The sequence below is a fragment of the Sarcophilus harrisii genome, chromosome 4 (assembly GCF_902635505.1).
Source record: "Sarcophilus harrisii chromosome 4, mSarHar1.11, whole genome shotgun sequence".
In the NCBI taxonomy this organism is placed as follows: Eukaryota; Metazoa; Chordata; class Mammalia; order Dasyuromorphia; family Dasyuridae; genus Sarcophilus; species Sarcophilus harrisii.
In genome coordinates, this window is record NC_045429.1 from 179,432,077 (window position 1) to 179,456,376 (window position 24,300).

At 32.7% G+C, this 24,300-nt stretch overlaps 1 protein-coding gene across 1 annotated transcript in view; it reads left to right on the forward strand.

Moving 5' to 3' along the window:
* Positions 1 to 947: 947 nt before the first annotated feature.
* UBB (ubiquitin B) overlaps positions 948 to 24,300 on the forward strand; it is a 39,630-nt gene continuing 16,277 nt past the window's right edge. Inside the window, exon 1 of the mRNA XM_031968598.1 lies at positions 948 to 1,115. Coding sequence (XP_031824458.1) covers positions 948 to 1,115 — 168 coding nt within the window. The remainder of the gene's footprint in view (positions 1,116 to 24,300) is intronic.

A 24,300-nucleotide genomic window follows, 5' to 3' on the forward strand; every position in this document is an offset into this window, starting at 1 on the left:
TAAAAAGGGAGAGCTCTGCAAGGCAAGTAAGTGGTGGCTATAAGTTTAATACTGAGAAAGGGGGTAAGGTTGAGCAAGAAAAAGAAAAGCATAATCTGGGGATAATAAGATAGCAGGAAATACAGAATTAGTAATTTTAACCTTAAATGTGAATGAGATGAACTCTCCCATTAAGTGGAGGTGGAAAGCAGACTAGATCAAAAGTCAGAACCCTGCAATACGTTGTTTACAGGAAAAACATTTAAAGCAGGAAGATACATGCAGAGTAAAGGTAAAAGGTTGGAGCAGAATCTATTATGCTTCAGGTGAAGTCAAAAAAGCAAGGGTAGCCATCCTTATCTCAGATGAAGCAAAAACAAAAATTAATCTAATTAAAAGAGATAAAAGTGTGTAAATTTGCCCCGTTGAGAGGTAATTAGTATATGTAATGAGTAGAGGGCTGTGATGACTGTGTTAATACCTAATAGGACAAGTGAAAAGTTAGATCAGGAGAATGAAGTTATAATTACCATGAGTTCTCCTAGAAGGTTGATGGAAGGAGGTTGGGCTAGGTTAGCTAGACTTGCTAATAGTCATCAGGTGCATATTAGTGGAAGAATTATTTGGAGACCTCAAGTTAGGATAAGGATTCGGTTGTGGATGTGTTCTTGTTTGTGTTGGCTAGATAGAAAAGTATTGAGGAGGTGAGACCATGGGTGATTATTAGCACAGTGGCACCTATGAAGCCTATAGGAGATTGTATAAGGGCCACAATGATTACTAATCCTATGTGGCTGACAGAGGAGTATGTGATGAGTGATTTAAGATCTGTTTGTCATAAGCAAATAGAACTTGTTATAATTATGCCTCAGAGAGATAGGATTATAAATGGGTAATATAAACTTGATGTGGTTGGTTCTGTGAAGGCTGTGATTCGTATAATACCATAATCACCTAACTTTAGTAAAATGGCAGCTAAAACTATAGAGCCCGGCACTGGGGCCTCCACATGTACTTTAGACAGTCAAAGGTGGAGGCCATATAGTGGTATTTTTACTATGAATGCTGTTATGCAGGCATATCATAGTAAGGAGGTTGATATAGAGGTGTCTAGTGTAGATGATACTAGTGCTATGGTAAGTATGTGAAGGGAGCCTAGATTGTTGTGTAGGTAAAGTAATGCTACTAGAAGAGGGAGGGAGCCTACTAGTGTGTAAAAAAGGAAATAAAGTCCTGCATTGAGTCATTCGTTTTGGCTATCTCAGCGTGTGATGATGATGAGGGTAGGGATTAGGGTAGTTTCGAATAAGATATAGAATATAATTAGTTCAGATGAGGTGAAGGCTATAGGAAACTATCTTGATAAAGGGTAGCATAGATAATGAAGCAATATCAATACTAAACATATATGCAATAAATGGTATAGCATCTAACTTCCTAAAGGAGAAGTTAAGAGAGTTGCAAGAAGAAATAGACAGCAAAACTATAATAGTGGGAGATCTCAACCTTGCACTCTCAGATTTAGATAAATCAAACCACAAAACAAATAAGAAAGAAACTAAAGAGGTAAATAGAATGTTAGAAAAATTAGGTATGATAGATCTTTGGAGACAACTAAATGGAGACAGAAAGGAATATACTTTCTTCTCAGAAGTTCATAGAACTATACAAAAATTGCCCATATATTAGGAAATAAAGACCTCAAATTTAGATGCAGGATGGCAGAGATAGTAAATGCTTTCTTTTCAGGTCATGATGCAATAAAAACTACATTCAGCAAAAAGTTAGGGGGAAATAGACCAAAAAGTAGGAAATTAAACAATCTCATCTTAAAGAATGATTGGATGAAACAGCAAATTATAGACACAATTAATAATTTCACTCAAGATAATGACAATGATGAGACATTATACCAAAATTTGTAGGATGCAGCCAAAGCAATAATAAGAGGAAATTTTATATCCTTAGAGGCTTACTTGAATAAAACAGAGAAAGAGAAAATCAATGAGTTGGGCTTGCAATGTAAAAAGCTAGAAAAAGACCAAATTAAAAAACCCCAATCAAATACTAAACTTGAAATTCTAAAATTAAAAGGAGAATTAATGATATTGAAAGTAAAAATTAAAAAACTATTGAACTAATAAATAAAACTAAGAGTTGATTTTATGAAAAAAACCAATAAAATAGATAAGCCTTTGTTAAATCTGATTAGAAAAAGGAGAGAGGAAAATCAAATTGGTAGTCTTAAAAATGAACAGGGAGAACTTTCCACCAGGAAATTAAAGAAATAATAAGGAGTTACTTTGCCCAACTTTGTTGGGCATACTGATAAATTTGATAATGAAGTGAAATAGATGACTATCTCCAAAAAATAGGCTTTCCAGATTAACAGAGGAGGAAGTAAATTGCTTAAATAGTCCCATTTCAGAAAAAGAAATAGAAAAAGCTATTAATCGATTCCCTAAGAAAAAATCCCTAGGATCAGATGGATTTACATGTGAATTCTACCAAACATTTAAAGAACAATTAGCCCCAATGATATATAAACTATTTTTAAAAATAGGGAATGAAGGAATCCTACCAAATAACTTTTATAACACAGACATGGTACTGATACCTAAACCAGGTAGGTTGAAAACAAGAGAAAGAAAAGTATAGACCAATGTCCCTAATGAACATTGATGTTAAAATCTTAAATAAGATATTAGCAGAAAGACAACAGAAAATCGTCCCCAGGATAATAGACCATGATCAAGTAGGATTTATACCAGGAATTCAGGGCTGGTTAATATTAGAAAAACTATCAGTATAATTGGCCATATTAATAACCAAATTAACAAAAATCATATGATCATCTCAATAGATGCAGAAAAAACATTTGATAAAATCCAACATCCATTCCTATTAAAAACACTTGAGAGTATAGGAATAAATGGACTTTTCCTTAAAATAATCAGTAGCATCTATTTAAAACCATCAGTAAGCATCATAGGTAACGGGAACAAACTGCAACCATTCCCAATAGGATTGGGAGTGAAACAAGGTTGTCCACTATCACCATTATTATTCAATATTGTATTAGAAATGTGAGCTTTGGCAATAAGAGTCAAGAAAGAGATTAAAGGAAATAGAGTAGGCAAATGAGGAAACTAAATTTTGCTGATGATAGGGTGGTATACTTAAAGAACCCCAAAGATTCTACTAAAAAGTTATTAGTAATAATCCACACCTTTAGCAAAGTTGCAGGATACAAAATAAACCCACAAAAGTCAACAGCATTCCTATATATCACTAACAAAATCCAACAGTTAGAGTTACAAAGAGAAATTCCATTTAAAGTAACTACTGATAGTATAAAATATTTAGGAATCTATCTGCCAAGGGAAAATCAGAAACTTTATGAACAAAACTACAAAACACTTTCCACACAAATTAAGTCTGATCTAACCAACTGGAAAAATATTAAATACTCTTGGATAAGGTGAGCGAATATAATAAAGATGTCAATACTCCCTAAACTAATCTATTTATTTAGTGCTATACTAATCAGATTCCCCCAAAATTATTTAATGACCTAGAAAAAATAACAACGAAGTCCATATGGAAGAACAAAGGGTCAAGAATTTCAAGGGAATTAATGAAAAAAAAATCAAATGAAGGTGGTCTAGGTGTACCAGATCTAAAATTACATTATAAAGCAGCAGTTACCAAAACCATTTGGCATTGGCTAAGAAATAGACTAGTTGATCAGTGGGATAGGTTAGATTCAAAGGACAAAACAATCGATAACTTTAATACTCTAGTGTTTGACAAACCCAAAGACCCCAGCTTTGGGGATAAGAACTCACTGTTTGACAAAAATTGCTGGGAAAATTGGAAACTAGTACAGCAGAAACTAGTCATTGACCCATACTTAACACCATACACCAAGATAAGTTCAAAATGGGTTCATGACCTAGGCATAAAGAATCAGATTATAAATAAATTAGAGGAACATAGGATAGTTTACCTCTCAGACCTGTGGAAGAAGAAGGAATTTATGACCAAAGAAGAACTAGAGGTCATTATTAATCACAAAATAGAAAATCTTGATCATATCAAATTGAAAAGTTTTTGTACAAACAAAACTAATGCAGACAAGATTAGAAGGGAAGCAATAAACTGGGAAAACATTTTTACAGTCAAAGGTCTGATAAAGGACTCATTTCCAAAATATATATATAGAGAAGTGACTCTAATTTATAAGAAATCAAGCCATTCTCCAATTGATAAATGGTCAAAGGATATGAACAGACAATTCTCAGATGAAGAAATTGAAACTATTTCTAGCCATATGAAAAGATGCTCCAAGTCATTATTAATGAGAGAAATACAAATTAAGACAATTCTGAGGTACCATTACACACCTGTCAGACTGGCTAGAATGACAGGGAAAGATAATGAGGAATGTTGGAGGGGATGTAGGAAAACAGGGACACTGATACATTGTTGGTGGAGTTGTGAATACATCCAGCCATTCTGAAGAGCAATTTGGAACCATACTCAAAAAGTTATCAAACTGTGCATACTCTTTCATCCACAGTGTTACTACTGGGCTTATATCACAAAGAGATTTTAAAGAAGGGAATAGGACCTGCATGTGCAAGAATGTTTGTGGCAGCCCTCTTTGTAGTGGCCAGAAACTGGAATCCTGAGTGAATGCCCATCAATTGAGGATGGCTGAATAAATTCTGGTATATGAATATTGTGGAATATTATTGATCAATAAGAAATGACCAACAGGATGATTTCAGAAAGGCCTGGAGAGTCTTACATGAACTGATGCTGAGTGAAATGAATAGGACTAGGAGATCATTATATACTTCAACAACAATAGTATATGATGATCAATTCTGAAGGTCGTGGCCATCTTCAGGATTGAAATGAACCAAATCAGTTCCAATGGAGCAGTAATGAATTGAACCACCTATACCCAGGAAAAGAACTCTGGCAGATGACTATGAACCACTACATAAAATTCCCAATCCCTATATTTTTGTCCATCTGTATTTTTTATTTCCTTCACAGGCTAATTGTACACTATCTCAAAGTCCAATTCTTTTTGTATAGCAAAATAACTGTTTGTACATGTATACTTGTATTGTATTTAATTTATATTTTAACATATTTAACATGTATTGGTCAATCTGCCATCTGGGGAAGGAGGTGGGGAGAAGGAGGGGAAAAATTGGAACAAAAGGTTTGGCAATTGTCAATGTTGTAAAATTGCCCATGCATATAACTTGTAAATAAAAAGCTTTAATAATAAATTTTAAAAACGATACCTAGGTGGTCATAGTGAATGCTCTTCTCAAAAATCCAAATGATGACTCTATACATAAACATTACTGGATGATCAATATTGAAATCAGATTGATTCCATAGTTTTTATATAATTTTACTTTAAGACCTGTAAACTCCACATATGTGGTTGATATATATATATATATACATGTGTGTGAAATAAAATTATTTATCAATATGCTATTCATTTTTCTGAATCAATTGTCTAATAGAAGCAGATGCCATGAAACATAGCACATAATAGCTACTTAATAAATCTTAGTTAACATGGGAGCAGTTATGTGGTATAGTGGATAGAGCACCAGCCCTGAAGTCAGGAGGACCTGAGTTCAAATCTGGCCTCAGACACTTAACATTTCCTAGTGACTCTTGGGCAATTTACTTAACCCCAATTGTCTAAGAAAAAGATAAATACATAAATAAGTGAATGAATAAATGGATGAATGAATAAATAATTCTTAGTTAACTGATTTGATCTCTGATATTACATCAGCAAATTATTAGAGAACATATCAAAATCACCACAAAGTTAGAAGAAAAGATACATTAAGATAGCTCAATCTCATCCTGTTTAGACAATACATTGATGCAGAAAATTTTTAAATGTTAAAAGGAATAGTCATTAAGATAAAACTATTTCCATAGATTTACTGGGGTATAATTATCATCATAATAAAATACTTAGAAATTGTATTAGCCAAGAAGCATTTGCTCTCATTTATAAACAGAGAAATAACTTAATTAAAGAGAATATCAATTTAGATATAAAGTCTTCAAAAAACCTTCAACAAGATCACCCTCCTCAAAAAAAAAAAAAAAAAAGGAAAAATAAAGGTGGCTTGATGATGATACTGATGTTCAAAAAAAAACAAACAAGTATAGAATGGCACAGACAAGATTAGAGAGCACTTCATCTTTAAAATAATATCTAGGAACATCTAGGACTTTTCATGGTCTTTGAGCTTAATATAATCATTAATAAGATAGCCCCATCACTCCCTCAAAAAGAAAACTTTTTCCACTAGAAATGCCTTTTTGCCTGAGAAATATTTTATGTGACCCTGGGCATATAGGTATATTAAACAGGTATGTGAATCAAACATGATTGACAATAAATCATAATTTTGTGATTCCCTTTCATTCAGTTAAAAAAATTCATATGAAGTTATGGCCAACAGTTTAAGAAGCTGAAACCTACAGCATGAAATGCTATGTTACAAAGATCTCAAGAAGGGTAAAGTTTGAGAAACAATCATTAGATTTGGCAATTAAGAGGTCTTTGATAACTTTGGGGAGAGAAGTGCCATTTGAATGAAGAAGTTTAGAAGACAAGTTACAATGGGTTGAGAAGTGAATAAAAGAAAGGCAGTTGAGACAAAAAGCATAGATGCCATGTTCTAGAAACTTTCCTAAAGAAAGTGCTGAGATATATGAAGATCACATGAGCAAAGATAGAAAAAACCCGGATGTGTCAGGGGCAGTGAAAGTACCTATGAAAAGATTGAAGAATAAAGAAAAAAGGGATGATTGTGGAAGCAATCTGGCAGAGGATATAAAAGTGATTGTTTTCAGGTGTATAAGAATAGAGATTGACCTTAGTCAGGAAGGCTACCTCCCCTTTCTACTTGAAGTGATATAAAATAACAACTGCAAAATAAAATAAATGAGCAAGCAAAATTAGAAATAATAACATTTACCAAATGAAAGCCCTGTGCATAACAGATATACTAGACAACTACATATGGAGTTTCACAGTATTATGGAACATGTGGACATTTCAGAGTCCACAGCTACAAAACATTTAAAACTGGGACTTCACTCAGCATGTACAACCAAGCCAACAGTGACTTCTCAGAACCCACCATCAATGAAACCATACTTTATTATGACATCTGACTGTATAATTTATAGCAAAATTCATGTGATATTCAGTAACAAGAGGAAACTGTCCTTTTACATTGTTGCGTTTGTAATTAGAAAATACATAAAACACAAAAAAATTTCCATATATCAGAGTGTACATTGAAAACTAATATCATATTCACTGAGTTGCTGTGATGATCAAATGAAATAATATTTAAAATATTTTGCTAACCCTAAACCACTATATAAATGCCAGCAATTATTACAAGTATCACTTTGCTATTAGACATTTTTGAATTGTTTTTTCTATTCCAAAAAATCATATTACTTGGCAGAAAAAAAAACCAAAATATATTTGAGTGGTTGAAATAAATATACATATATATATATATATATATATATATATATATATATGTACATACAAGCGCGCGCACACACACACATATATATTTACTGAGGCAATTGGAATTAAGTGACTTGCCCAGGATCACACAGCTATGAAGAGTTAAGTAGTTGAGGTCAAATTTGAACTCAGGTCTTCCTTATTTCAGGGTGGTGCTCTATCCACTGTGCCACTTAGCTGCCCAAGTGAAATATTTTGAAAACAAAATATTACTATGAAGGTTTTACATTTATATAGTTCTTTTCTTCCCAAGATAAAAGTAACTTAAGACATTGGTTGACTCAATATCAATTAAGTGTACAATGCATAGCAGTCTGGGAATACATATTATTTTCTACTTCTCCCTACACTTCACAACTAACTTTAGATTGTCTTAGCCACCTTCTCCCTAAATTATTGACTTAATTGACCCATGTGAGTGTTATCTATAAGAATCAAACTCATTTTAAAATAAACCAAGGATAAATAAATTTGCTCATTGTATCTTCCCGACAAACTGTGGTCATCTGGATATATGACTCACATAATGTATGTTGAGAACATAAATTAATGTTCAGAAAGGTTGAGGTTCAGTTTTCTTCATTTGCTTTTAGTTATCTCCTTCCTCACTACCACAAAAGGTAAGCTTCATCTACAGAAAAAAACTGAGGTAATTTTCTCAGTAAATAAGCAAAGAGAGACAACATCAGTCATGTTCATAGCAATCATACAATCATACAAAGTATGTGCAGAATTTTAAATGGACTAGATTGAGAAAATGACATAAAAAAATAAAATAATGGGCCAAGTATTCTGTACTGTAGGAGAGGGGAGACAAAGTATGTGTTCTCCACAATTCCTGTACAATTGCTCTGCCTTCCTGCCAGGTGATCATTAAGAGAGAATAGTTAAAAGGGGAAAATGTAATGAGTTACATTACAAATTTATAAATCAACTTTAGCCATTGTAAAAATAAGAAGGTATCTATTAATGCTTTCCATTCAGAAGCTTATGACCATAAACTATATATTAATATAGAGACAGAAAAACAAAAAGAAATGAGACAGAGACAGATAGAGACAGAGATATACACAAAGGCAGAGAGAGTTCCTTTTGACTCTCCCTGATTTATAGGTAATGTACTAAATCACAAAGAGGTAAATATATTTTCCTGTGGTCATTTGAAAAAAAAAAAAAGAATTAGAATGCCATGACTGGATTCAAGGTTTCCTAAGTTCAGACCCTAGTAAGTCACATGATTTTCTAATAATAGTAAGACAGAAAATGTTTTCAGATATATAATTGAAGGTGCATATATGCACTGAAATAAGTGGTATATCTTTGCAATACAATAAGGAAACCCAGAGTGGAAAAAATGTTTTTCCTTCAATTACTTCTGCTCTGTCTGAATTTTCAGTCATGAGACAAAAAAAAAAAAAAAGAAAAAGAAAAAACCCTAGAATTTTTATCAGATAATATGATCATCTCAGCAAAGACATTTCCACCATTTTACTGACATATCTTGGTCTTGTCCATATTTTCTATCTGCAAAAAAATGTATATAAATCCCTGAAATAAAATTGTCTCGAAAATGACATTATTTGTAAACATAACCTGACACTTCTGAATCCATATCCCATTATGTTACTTATAGTACCACATATTTTGAGATCTCCTTCAGGTTTATCCCTACATTTACAAAATAAATGAAAAATGTAGGCCTTTTTTGGTGCAGAAAGGTGACATGCACGTAACCCATCTATCTTTAAGGGAATTTCACCAGTCATTCCTTCCTGTCTGTTGCTTCTATATCTCTCTGCCTTGCCATATATTGAATTAGCCTCTAAGCAAGGAACTGCTGATTGTTGAATTAAAATCTGGGGTGGGAGAGAAGTAAATTTGTGTGTGGTTTACACAGCAATATATTCAGCAGCATACTGTAAGACATTATGACTTAAAATAATGCTGGGGATGTGAGCCACAAAGAATTTAAAGCAGACTCAGAGGAAACTCATAATCATAAAGTCATCCTTAGACAAGGATAATAAAAACACCGTTACAGTAAACAGACTTAGTTCTCAACAACACAGGATAAATCACAAGGTAAAAAAATGGAAAGAGTAGACTACAGACATCATTCATGCAAGATGCAGAGGGATATTCTAGCAATGAGGTTATAGAAATGTTGCAATATGAGAATCAGTGTTCTTTACAAATCCTTATAAAATCCTTTTCTCTTGAACATTAAATAAACTTTAGGGAAGGAAAGCAAAACACTATATTTATATTGTGTCTTAAACGAAAAAATGCTCTTAGAAAAATTTATCCTTCTGATCATCTGGTTGAAGACAAAGTTTGTTTATCTTTAAACTCTTGGATTTAATCCATTTGTAACATGCAATCCATACAATATTAAGGTCCAGTGTCCTGCTCAAAAACTTTTAGTGATTGCCTATTGCCACTTATATAAAGTCCCAACTCCAAAACCTGGAGTTCATGGATCTTTACAAGTTGACATCTATCTCTCTAAATAGTTTTCTCACATCATTTCCTTCCCCTGTTTCTGCTCAAATATAACAACTTTTTATAGGAAGGCCATGTCCCTTTCTCATTCACGGGTAGGTCTGTGAAATTGCCAGGACCTCAAAAGGAGAGTAGTTTTGAACTCTATAGAGCATGCTGGAGTTAGTACTTTTGATTTACGTAGGTAGTCAACAAGTTTTACCAAAAGTAAAGTGAGACAGAAGATTGAGGTGGTTCTGTTCTAGAACTGAACTTATATAGAATGGGAAATAGTGGCTATAGAGGAATACAGGTGGTAAAGATATTTTCTTAGGCATGTAAATAACATAAGTGAGTGCCTTGAGGGAAGGCCTAGTAATATTTTGCTTGATTCAAGCTATTCTGGGGAAAATCTATATGTGCCCATCCATGTTTAATAACTATTTGGAGAGTTGAATTGAATTAAGCTATATTCTGAAATAGGAACCATCTATTTGATGAATGGTGTTGTAAATTTTTTTTTAAAAAATACAAATTGATTGTAGAAGATAAATATGATATTGCCTTGTTGTCCAAATGCAACAACTACGACAACAACAAAATGACACTCCAAGATGTTATTCCTATGAATGAATGCTCTTGCCAAATAATATTTACTTTGTTATTTCTGTTTACAAAGAAATCAGAAATTTCCTCCCTGAAGTTTTATTTTAGGACATCCACCCTCCTCATTATATTGCAGATTTCAATTGTATGGGAATAGTTTAGCAGAGGTGTTAAGTTTACTCCCCAGGCAGCAAAGCTCCTAAGTGATATCCAAAGCAGAAAAGAAAAATTATGATTGGGAAATGATCAATAAAATAAATAAAAATATAATGCAGCACAGATTATATTATTTCTTATTATGTGGGTCTGCATGGATTCATTTTTATTTGTTTGACACATCATATATTATATTATCATATAATGACAACAAGATTCAGAATAATGTGAAAATAAGGAGCAAGTATCTACTCAAAATGTATGAATATTTTGTAATCTAACCAAATTAAAAGGTCCTTACAAAATTTTCTCTTCACTTGAAAATTATTCTCCTCAGTTTTGTATATAAGCTATTAACCTAAAATTTTAGTTAATTGATCCTACTGAGTTTCAAAGTCACAGTTTTAAGTACTCAAAATACTAATAACCTATATAGCAAAAGCCATTAATTCTAATATATAGTGGAAGAAATTGAGAGGAATCATTGAAGTGTTGCCCAGGGGAGATTATTGTAAAGGTCACTCAAGAAAATATATGTCTTAAAAATATCACAGGATTCTAACAAACAAGATCCATTTTCAACAATATACCAATGAATGTCATCAAAGACATAACTCTGCTATCTCTAAAAACTCAGATCTCTACCATAACACTCATTGGTTTGCCTTTGAGGGATTTTTCTTTTCTTATTAGGACAAAGTAGAATCTCTGTCTTTTTTCAAGATTTAGGTCACAAATTTTCTTCCACAGGTGGCATTTCTCAGTCACCTCAGTTAGTACCTTTCCTTCTAAGGTTACCTTGCATTTCCTTGATATATATCCTGACCTTGTATATTTATGTGATATCATCTCCTTGATTCAAATTTATGTTCCTTGAAGAGAGGGATTATTGGAATTTTTTTAAATGTGTGTATGTCTCAGAGTTTACCACAGTGTTTGGCACTCTGCATAATAACTGCAGACTGAATTGACTGAAAGTAATCTGATCTAAGGTGCCCTTTTGCTCAAAAACATGAAAAATAAATGGACTACACATGTATCAAGATCATTGAGATTTATAATTCTATGATTTCTAATAATGAAAAATAAACAAATGTCTTTCAGAAAGTGCTCTAGCAACATAGTAGCAAAATTAAATGTCATTGTTCACTTAAATTCTCTCTTCCATTTGGCACAGAGTTGGTGTGGTCGCGATGTTATTAGATGGATATTGGAAATAAATAAGTCACTGCCATCAATAACCAAAAGAAAAAAGCTGGGACAGATGTGTAATATATTGATTGACACTCAGGATCCAAAAAGATCTCACAGACTAGAACAGATTGAATCTGATAAAATGAAAATTGATGTGAATAAGCATAGACTTATTCTTTCGTCTTAAAATTAACTTGACAAGGACTAAATAGAGATGTATAGGTGACAAAAGCTGTTATAGGCAAGATCAAAGAATCTGAATGGACTAAAAGCTCATTATAAGTCAGTATTGTGAGAAATAAAGGAAGAAAATGTCCATTTAGATAATGAAAAGCAATAGGGTGTTCAGAGGATGGTGATGACTTCCTTGTATGATGCCAGATAGACTACATGTTTTAATTTTGTGCTAGATTCTAAGAAGGATACTGTTTTGTTACTTATTTGTTAGTAGTTGGTTTATTTGTTTATTTTACAAAGAGTATTTATGCCATAAGTCCTTTCTTTTAAACACTGCATATCTTGATATTCAATATGCCATCCCATAAATCATTAATCCCTCCTTAGTAACTAAGTTGACAATTAAGTGAAAGTATCTAACAAAATGAACTCTCCTAATACTTCATATAACTTTTATCCCATTATCTGTAATCTGTCTAGTGAGGGTAATGAATTCTGCTTCATTATTTGATCATCTGAATTGGGTTATCTTTTAATTTCTTTCATTTATATTTTTTGTTCATTTTCTACATTTTTTTACTTCAGTTTACTTCACTCTATATTAATCCATTTTATTCTTTCCATTTTTTTCTAAAGTTGTTCTATTGATCATATCCTTATAGGGTAACCATAATCCATCACATTTATAAAGCACAATTTACTCCTTATTAATGGGAAACTAGTCCCTATGGAGAAGCATCCAACCTATTGCCATTTCTAGTTATTTCCACAGAAAGTGCTACACTGATATCTTGAGATACACATTGAGACTTTTTTTCTGTTTTAGACCTCTTTGGCTTATGTGCCCAAAAGTGCAAAGAACTGGCATATTAACAAATGGGTATAAAGACAGATTTAGCAGTTTACTTTTCATTGTATTTGGGGAAAAACAGATATGCAAATAAAACCATATAAAATATATTTAAAGTAAATTCAAAGAAATTTCAGTCATTGAAGGAGAGACAATCTCAACTGAGGGTCAATATAGGAGGTGGCTCTATGTAAGAGGCTTAATTTTTAAGAAAATGAATTCTAAAAGGGATAGTCTTCACTATTGAGGAAGTTAAAGCTAAAGGAAATTAAGTGCTTCCTCATGATTATATAATAGGTGTCAAAGGAAGAAAATAAAGTCAAATCTTTCAGACACCATCAAGTATTGTAAGTCATTACATTGTCTTAGCTCTGCAAGATCTACTAAGCACCTACTTTATAAAGAGCACTATTTAAAGGATTAGAGGAAATACAAATTTTAGATATAATGTGACCTCATGGAAGTTATATTCCACAATGTTAAAGAGAAAAATCATATGTGCAGATGATTATAGCAAAATCTGAATTTAGGTAACTAAAGGATGCTTTATTCAAAGTAGATCCCTTGGGAAAATATACATTTATTTCAATAACATTACAGTTGCTTAAAATATTTTCAGACTTGTTCTTTAGGTTTACCTTCCAAGTTAGCATCATATTCAAATCAACATCTCTACTCTGCTAAGATGTATTTGAATTTCTAAAATAGCCAGGAGTCATTCAGAGACAAGTCTGGTCAAAAGTATAGCTATCAATCTAGATAATATCTATGTGGGTTGGAAAAAAAAAAGAAGTATGACTATATAGTAATGAGACTTAATTTCTTGTATGACTCTAAGTCTCAAAATGATTAGCATTCAATCAAAGCAAATCAAGTGAAATTTAATGAACACTGTATAACATCTGCTGTAAACAAGTCACTGTGCTAGGATACCAAGACAGAGTTTATATAAATGTCCCTTTCCAAGTGGAACAAGATGGTAAGAGCCATGACTTCTGAAAAGATAATTATAATTAATAATAGCACATCATAAGTACATTAGAGAAATATCAAATGATGATGGTAACAATGATAATAAAAATGCTACAGATCAAACTTAAATTTTACTTTAATTTCTGTGAAACATTTTTACATATATCTTGTTTGATAATGTAATAGTTTTCTATAAAGCATTAGAGAAAAAGTGAGATTGTATAACATAATGAATAGAACACCCAGAATGGAGTCAGGATAAACCTAGAACACACTACAGAAAATTACTAATCATGTGACTCTGGGCAAACCCTGTCTTGTCATGGGTTTCCTCATCTTTAAAATAAAGAGGTTGGAAATGACATCTTAGGGACTTTCCAGCTCTAAATCTATGATAATAAAAACATTTGTGGTCTCCAAAGTTGAATGCCTGGTAAGATGCCGATCTCTTGAATATAAAGTCTTAAAAGTTGATGAAATAAAAATCATTTATACCTTATAAAAATAAACCTAAACGCATATAAATTCTAATTCTTTTGAGATTGAGTCTCAATCAGTTAACAATTTATTCTTCCCCATCACTCTCATATACCCCTCATTCTTTCTGGGAGCTTTGACAATATATATTGCAAGGGTTCTATACTTAAAAAAAAAACTACCTAATATATCAGAGAAAACACATAAAAGCATCCCTATTTTTTTCCTTTGAGATCAAAGAATTTCCCTTTATGTCATAAGTAAAAAGCAGAGTTTACTTGATTCTCTTAATAATTATATATTTTATATCTACAATTTTCAATTTTCAAGTTTATGCAATCATTCTATCTCCAAATATATTTATACAACCTTGAAAACACATGAAAACATATAAATGCAGATTTAGATGTAGCATATGTATTTAAGTAAGTGTGTGTGAATAAAAAAAAAGACCTCTATCTAAACTCACTTATGAGAAACTGGCCACTGAAGGTGTGCCAAGGCACTTCAGTCCTAATATTTTTGTTTTGTTCTTGTAGCTTTCATCTTATTCCCCAAAGTAATAACTAACTCAATCTCTTTCTTGTTTTTAAAAAGCTTACTATTCAATCCTCATCATGCTTGAAAATCCTTCCTATTCCCCATTTTTTCAGGTTTTCCCCATTGTCAGGCTAAAAGTGCAGTACATTTGGAAGCTAACGTACAGATTTCTAGAATTATTTGGATAGCCTGATATTATATAACAACAGCTGTCATTAGTTATAGAGTTGAATAGCCTAGTAATTAAAAATCCCATACTAAATTCTTATCACATATATAGGTAAGGACTGAACAAAATGCTATTGAGGCCCCTTCAGAAGTAGTTTCTGTGCAGTGTGTCTTATGGAAAGAATCTAGACTTGTATTTGGGCAAACTATATCATGATTTGTAATTCTTTTACAAAATTGCTGTAGCATCTAAATTACCATAATGTAAAAGACATAATCTTATGATCTATTTTCCAATATAAGAGCTGAAAGTGAGCAACAATCTAAGAACAGACTTTAAATTGGAAATAAGTATTTGAAATTGATCATTAATAAATGTTCCTTTATATTGCCTTGCACATTGTGGATAGTCAATAACTATTAAGAAAGTATATTAAACAAGTCCATGGAGACACCAAGATGTGACTTGATATTTATGTAATGGGACCCCAGAGAAAAGATAACTGAAAGTAATAGTTTATACTACTTAGACTAATGTTATAAATAGCAGAAGCTGATTCATCTTAAAATTATGGAGTTCAAGATAAAAGGAGCTTTAGCTGTCATATAATGCAATGTTTTACAGATGAGGAAACTGAGGCCTGTAGTGAATAAGCAATTTAGCAAAATATATACGTAGTAGACCTAGAGTTCAAATCTGGGTACTCTAAATCCAAAATTATTTCCACTGCCTCTGAAAATTACAGATCACAAACTATTATAATTCTTCAACCATCTCAATTTGTGAAGGGATATACATTCAAGTTTATATTCATGTTATTTATAATCTCTTGCTTGGCAAATTCAGTGGCCTCTCTGTCCTCAGTGTCTTTGATCTCTCTGCAAATTCCTTAATATGCTCTTTTTTCTTTTTCTTTTATTTCTTTTATTTATTCTCTTTTTATTTTAGGATACTTCTCTCTCCCTGCTCTTCTCCTACCTATCTGATCACTGCTCTGTATCCCTTGCTGGATCCTCTTCTTTTTACATAACATTATAGAAATATTTTATTCCATAAATAAAAATAAAAAAAATAGGTGTTCAAGTGTGAAGTACTACTGGAAATATATCCTAATCATTATACTGTTAGAACTCTGTCCATGGGTATTATTTTCTATGCTTTTTATCTAATTTTCTGTGGATATGTTTTTTTTTTCTGATTTTCCTCAAAAGAATATAAACTTCCTGATGTCAGACCTAGTTTTGCTTTTGTCTATTTCTAGAACTTAGCTTAGGGCCTGACACTTAATAAATACTCTTGAATCAAATGAAATTTAAAATTTCAGTTCATAGTCACAGAACAGAACAAAGTTCATTGAATTCCTTGGAAATTAAATGTAAACCAACAAGACCCAAGTAAATTATATTCATATACTTGGGAGAAGCTAAAATTAGGGGGAAATCAGAGTAATAATAATGACACTTTATATATCAGTTGATACTTATAATCACTCTCTGAGGGAGACAGGAAAAGGATGACTGCTTTATTTTCCATATTAGAAAACTGAGGCAAATAGGATCAAATAACTTTTTAAGAGTCACATAGCTATTAAGTGTCCAGATATGACCTAAGAAGATGTCTTACTGACAATAAGCCTCAGTTTCCTCACCTGTAAAATGATAATAACCTGTAAAAAAGAAAAAGATAAACCACTACAGTATCTTTGCCAAGAAAATGCCAAATAGAGTCACAGAGAATCAGACATAACCAAAAATGATGATAACAATAACAACAATACTTTTCTTAAAATGGAATAATGGAAACAGCAGAGAATAGGAGGCCAGGAAATCTGGAGTTGAGTTTTGATTTGTGATCTCAGTTAAACTCTTTCACCTCTCTAGAATTCATCTGACTCTTTATAAAATAATGGGGTTGAACTAGATTATAAGATCTATTACAATCCTAATGTTCTATGACTTTTCTTCTCTAACCAACCCCATGTCAATGTAATTTAACTGTTGCAGGAAAAGACAGCTTGCTTAAATTCTGATCTGGGAAATTTAAAAAAAAACTTATTCAGATCCACATGATCTAGTTCTTTAAAAAATCAAACTGTGGAGCACCTCCATTTCTGAATAACTAAATAGATCTTTCATAAATTTATTTTGTTTATACTGTTTCAGAGCTTAGGTGAAGATTAACTGACAATCTCCTTGAAACAACAACATCAACAAAAAGAAAAAAACGGGCACAATTTGTATTCTCTTTACTATTTGGGCATTGGAACATTATATATCTGACTGCTATATTAAATTCTGGATCCAAGAATGGTATTCAGATCTGCATTCTATATCATGTGATTAGCATTTATCCTATGGATAGTCCTTTGTTCATAGTGAGATTTACTCATAAATCTATTTCAAGGTTTCCAAAAGGAGCATTATTTGTGTCATGGAGCTCTGTTATCTGTAACAGAATAAATTAATTCAATTTATTAAGCATTTTTAGCACCTACTATGTGGCAGGCATTGTACTAAGCATTAAAAAGTATTTTAGTCCTATGAAACTAGATCCTCTCAAATAGTAAAGAGATAGAAATCAGGAAAATCAGATATATATTTATATTCACAGAGATAGATATCAGCCTAAACTTCCTAAGAAATTAAGTCTGTCCAAAAGGAAATAGGCTACCTAGAGATAATAAGTTCTTATCACAAGAAGTCTTCCATTGGAATCTATTTATTGATTGTTTGTAGAAAGTATTCCTATTCAGTTGGGTGTGAAGCCAGATGATCTCTGAGTTCTCTTCCAACTTGCAGAAACTAGAAGTCTAAGACTACATTAGACAATATCAGAACACATCCCTTAACTATTTCAGTTAGACAACACATAATTGCATTGAAATAATGTCTTAAGTGTTGATAATCTATTGATCTTGAAATCTAATGCAGCTTCCTAAAGGGTTTGCAGAAGAATGCTGAAGATAGAAGAATCTAACAAAGTGCAGCATTCTAAGGAACACAGAAAGATGGTTGGTAATGAAGTTAAATATGTCTAATATTCTCTCTTTAAGCCAATCAGATGAGACTAACATTCACACAAAGCCCATCCCCTTCTCTTCTTTCCCTCAATTGTAATAGGTCTTTTTGTCTCTCCGTGAGATGTAATTTTCCCCCATTTTAACTCCAGTTTCTTCTTCTTCCAGTAGAATTCCCTTTCCTCCTCTAGTTTCTTTTTTACATCATCACAATAAAATCAAATTATACATGCAACTTTAAATATATCCAGATCAGAAATACAGGTCCCAAGAGTTAAACATATCATCTTCCCATATAGGGATATAAGCTTTTTAACTTTTAAAAGAAAGTTTTTTCTTTCCTTTTTATCATATAAGCTTCTTGTGTTCTACATTTGAAGATCATATTTTCTGTTCAGCTCTGGTCTTTTTCATCAGAAATGAATGAAATTCACCTGCTTCATTGAATGACCATCTTTTTCCCTGAAAGGTAATGCTTAATTTTCTGGGCAGATGATTCTTTGCTATAATCTAAGTTTCTTTGCCTTTTGGAATATCCAATTCCAGACCCATCAATATTTTAAAGTGGAAGCTTCTAGGTCCTGGGTAATCCTTATTGTGGCTCCTCTATATTTGATTTATTTCTTTCTGGCTGCTTGCCGTATTTTTTCCCTTGATTTTATAATTCTGAAATTTAGCTATGATATTCCTTGAAGTTTTCATTTTGGGTTGTCTTTCATGAGGTTATCAGTGAATTCTTTCAATGGCTATTTTACCCTCTGGTTCTAGGTGCAAGAAAACATCTAGAGATATAAATCCTCCCTAAGAACTGTTTTGGCTGCATCCCATAAATTTTGGCATGTTGTCTCATTGTTGTCATTCTCTTGCATGAAATTATTGATTGTGTCTATGATTTGTTGTTACCAACTCATTCTTTAGGATTAGATTATTTCATTTCCAATAAATTTTTGGTTTGTTTTTCCCTAGCCTTTTATTGCATGTAAATTCAAAAATGTATTTACTATTTCTGCCTTTCTGCATTTAATTTTGAGATTTTTATGCCCTAATACATGGTCAATTTTTGTGTGGGTTCCATGTACCACTGAGAAAAATATTCTTACTGTCCCTATTCAATTTTCTCCCAAATGTTTATCATAACCTAAAATTTCTAAAATAATATTTACCTTCTTAATTATTTTTTATTTTATGGTTTGATTTATATAGTTATGAGAAGAGACAGTTTTGAGGTTCCCAAATAGTTTAGTTTTGCTATTTATTCTTTTTTTTATAATAACTTTTTATTGACAGAACCCATGCCAGGGTAATTTTTTTACAACATTATCCCTTACATTCACTTCTGTTCCGATTTTTCCTCTCTCCCTCCATCCCCTCCCCTAGATGGCAAGCAGTCCTATATATGTTAAATAGGCCGCAGTATATCCTAGATACAATATATGTGTGCAGAACCGAACAGTTCTCTTGTTGCACAGGGAGAATTGCATTCAGAAGGTAGAAATAACTCCGGGAAAAAAAAACAAAAATGCAAACAGTTTACATTCATTTTCCAGTGTTCTTTCTTTGAGTGTAACTGCTTCTGTCCATCATTGATCAATTGGAACTGAGTTAGGTCTCTTTGTCAAAGAAATCCACTTCTATCAGAATACATCTTCATACAGTATCGTTGTTGAAGTATATAATGATCTCCTGGTTCTGCTCATTTCATTTAGCATCAGTTCATGTTAGTCTTTCCAAGCCTCTCTGTATTCATCTTGCTGGTCATTTCTTACAGAACAATAATATTCCATAACATTCATATACCACAATTTACCCAACCATTCTCCAATTGATGGGCATCCATTCATTTTCCAGTTTCTAGCCACTACAAACAGGGCTGCCACAAACATTTTGGCACATACAGGGGCCTTTCCCTTCTTTAGTATCTCTTTGGGGTATAAGCCCAGTAGTAGCGCTGCTGGATCAAAGGGTATGCACAGTTTGATAACTTTTGGGGCATAATTCCAGATAGCTCTCCACTGTCTACTTATTCTTGCAACTCTCTTAATTTCTCTAGGAATTTTGATGCTATACTACTTGATGCATACATATTTAGTATTGGTATTTCATTATCTATGGTACCTTTTAGAAAGATGTAATTTCCTTCCTTTTCTCTCTCTCTCTTTTTTTTTTTTTTTTTTGCTTTTGCTTGATTTTTACTTCAGCTGAAGCATAATAGATTCTTTTCCAGTCCTTTTGCTTTTAATTTATATGTATACTCTGCTTTAAATGTTTAGTTTGTTTCTTTTTTCTGGTTAGTTGATTCTTGGCTACAGTCCAAGCTCCCCTGCCCACTAGAACATTATATTCCAGGCTCTTTGATCCTTTAAAATGGAAGCTGCTAGATTCTGACTGTAACCCTGATTATGGCTCCTCAATATTTGCCTTTTTTTTCTGGCTGCTTGCAGTATTTTACCCTTCATCTGATAATTCTGCAATTTAACTACAATATTCCTTGGAGTTATCATTTTCGGATCTATTTCAGGAAATGATAAGTGGCTATTTTACCCTCTAGTTCTAGGATATCAGGGAAGTTTTCCTTGATGATTTCTTGAAAGATGTTATCTAAGCTCTTTTTAATTTCATCATGGTTTTCAGGCAGTCCAATAATTCTTAAATTGTCTCTCCTGGATCTGTTTTTCAAGTGAATTGTTTGGTTGGTAAGATATTATATATTTTCTTCTATTTTTTTTCATATTTTGGGTTTTTTTTAACTGATTCTTGATGTTTCATTGAATCATTCACTTCCATATACTAAATTCTAATGTTTAGTGAATTATTTTCTTCACTTAGCTTTTTTACCTTCTTTTGAATTTGGCCAATTGAACTTTTAAATGAGTTGTTTTGTTCATTGGATTTTTTTTCCATTGTACCAATTCTCTTTTTAGAGAATTGCTCTCTTTTTCATTTCACAATTCTGTTTCTCAAGGAGTTGCTTTCTTTTTTTCTGTTTCACCAAATCTATTTTTAAGTAGTGGTTTTCTTTAGTCAATTTCTGCTTCCTTTTCCAAAGCTCTCATTTCCTTTCCTCATATTCTTCTAACTTTATTTTAAGATCCTTTTTGAATTCTTCCAAGAGAGCTTTTTGAGCTGGATACCAACTCATATCAGCCATTGTGGCTTCATCTGATAATGTTTTGCCTTTAGTATCCTTAGGTTTTGAGATATGTTCTTCCCTGTCTCCATAATAGCTATTTATGGCCAGAGCTCTTTTTATTCTTTTCTCATTTTAAAAGGTTTTGGTCTGCTCTTATGGCAAACACAAAATTGTTTAATGCTTCCTCTACAGGGTGACAGGGGTTTCCCATTGCTCTGGGGCCAATGCTGTGGACTTTTTTCTCATGCTGGATGGGTGTGGCCAAGTCCCACTTTTCATGCTGGGGTTTAGAGGTTCAGTATTTCCCTTCTGTAGTTGTGTTAGAGGTCTCACAAGTAGTCTCTTAAGTGACTGCTATTTGAATCAGAACAGAGTATCTAATGCTGCACCATTTTGGGGAAGATCCTCCCATTAGATATCCCAGTGGGCAGAGGCATCTCCTCCCTGGGTTTCCCTGTGCTGGGCCAAGTCCCCCTCTGCTCAATTGAGACAAACCTCTCCTGAAGTTCTTCCAAAATATCTTTGTTGGAAATTTGTCACACTCCAAATATTTGTGGTTTCTGTCACTCAAAAACCTGTTCAGATGCTTTATCTGGTATTGATTCTGAGCAAAGCCAGAAAGAATTCAGGTAAAAACCTGTCTACTCTCCTCCATCTTGATTCTACCCCAAAAAGATCTTAAAAGAGAGAAGAAAAACAGGGAAAGTAAATGAGAACTTTGCAGGAGAGTTTGGAAAAGAAAGCAAATTGCTTGATGAAAACAACTCTTTAAAAAACAGAATTAGTTAAATAGAAAAAGAAAACAATTCCTTAAAAAAATAGAATTGATGAAACAGAAAAAAAAAATCTAAGAATAAGATAGAAGTTTCAGAAGACATACTGGTAAAAGAGGGAAGAGGAAGATTATTGTTGCTGTTGCCACTATTATTAAAAATCTTAAGCATTTATGTAAAGACAGTCATATTATAGGCACTGAACTAATAATTAAAAGTATTGGAGAGGCTCTAGGCTAAACTGGATAGAAATTAGAGTGCAAAGAGCAACACCATGAGGAAGAAATTTTCTGTTCAGCACATGACTGAGAAAGCACACAGATTAAAGGAGAAGAAAATAATAATTTTCTAGGGATTGAGAAAAGAAATAAGCACCAAATGATGATATTGATGAATTAGCTGGAGAACATAATGAATCTTTAAGAGAAGATGGGAAGGAAGTGTCAGAGTAGTTAGAATATTGGCCTCATTTTAATTTGGAGAATCATTTGGCTTCAGAAACTGAGTTTAAGTTTCACTTTCAATATTTCCTAGCTTTGGGACCATATACAAATGTCAGAATCTCTCTGAGATTCAGGTAACCAAACTCAATAATCAAGCTTTAATGGCTGAAGTATTTCATGCGACTATTAGGAAATAGTGTGTATAAACGTTCTTTCAAACCTTTGTGGGGGGGATGTATTCTTTACTTTTACTGATATGCAGTAGCTACTCATATATAATTCACATATTCTCCATGGCTTTTTGAAAGTCTGTAATTTGCTATTGATGTACTTGTTATATATACACTGAGAAAATACTAATTAGTCTAATCTAAACTAGACTAAATTAGTCTAAGATTAGTCTATCACTCTATGAACACACTGCCATTATCACTCTCACATTCTGTTTGTCTCTTATTACAGTGACATAATCCATTAAATGCCAATGTTTGCTGCAAGTGTTCATCCATGTACTTTTATCATATTCAAGTTAATTGAAGACAATATTAGTAATGAAAAGTCATGAGACACACAAGTCTTCTGTCATGACTACTGCTGTTGCTATTTTCAACTAGATTTCTTTCAAAGACCCTCTGCAATATTTGATAGCCTGTGACTACCTTAGCATTAAGTTCACACAGAATTACATGAGTGTCCTCTTTTGACATGTTAATGGTGATAATCTCTATATCTTTTCTTAGACCTCTTCAGGATTTGCCATGATGAGGACATAAACTAATGATGGTTTTATGACACTTTCCTACAAGTGGCAATCCCACTGTCATGAGCCTTTCATTCACTCCATTGGTGAGACATAAAAGTTGTTGACTATATTTGCCGACTTTTATTTAATTACAAAACTGATACCAGCTTTACTACTCTTCTCATCACAGTAACCACTCTAGAAAAACACATATCCAGCTCTGTCTTTGGTAAGTTGGTCTTTTCCAGCTTTCATTTAGAGTTATTTAGATGTGATACTTGCTGAGTTCTTTTGCAACAAAAGCTATTCCATTTCAAGTATACTGAATTTTGTATTCCATAAGTATGTACACATTCCATATACTAATGGTGAATGGAATTATTTTTGCAAAAATTTTTGTAAATTTTTCTTTTTGGTATTTTGCCTACCAAGTAGGATCTCTGATAACCACAATGAGCAACCCAAGGTTAAATTAGATAAAGTAGACAATTTTAGTTAATGTTTTCTAGCCCCTTTCTTATACCAGTAGTGTGGTCCTAGGGAAAAAAAAGATCTGCCTAGATATCTGAGAGACTGCTGAATCCCACTGCTCCTTTGGTTTACTAAGAAGACAACCCTATGCTCTGGATCATGTATGTGCAGGTTGTGACTACAGCTCTTACAGTATCTGCATGTACTGCTTTATCACTTGCCTGTCACTACAAGACTTTGAGTAGGAGTAAAATAATAAATAATGGAATAGTAAGCAGCAAAATGACAAAATGGTATAAGTGATATCTTTCATTCACTTACAATTTGATGTAAATGAGGCAGAATTCTGCTAAGTCATCAGCTATACTCTCTTGCAGAAACATCAAATTCTAATGGTAAGAGAAAAATAAAAATAACTGGCAATGGCTCAGGATACAGTAGATGATTTTGGCATCTTTGATGTCTGACCAAGTTCTTAGCATTCTATAGTGCCTGCTTTAACTGCCTTTGTGGCC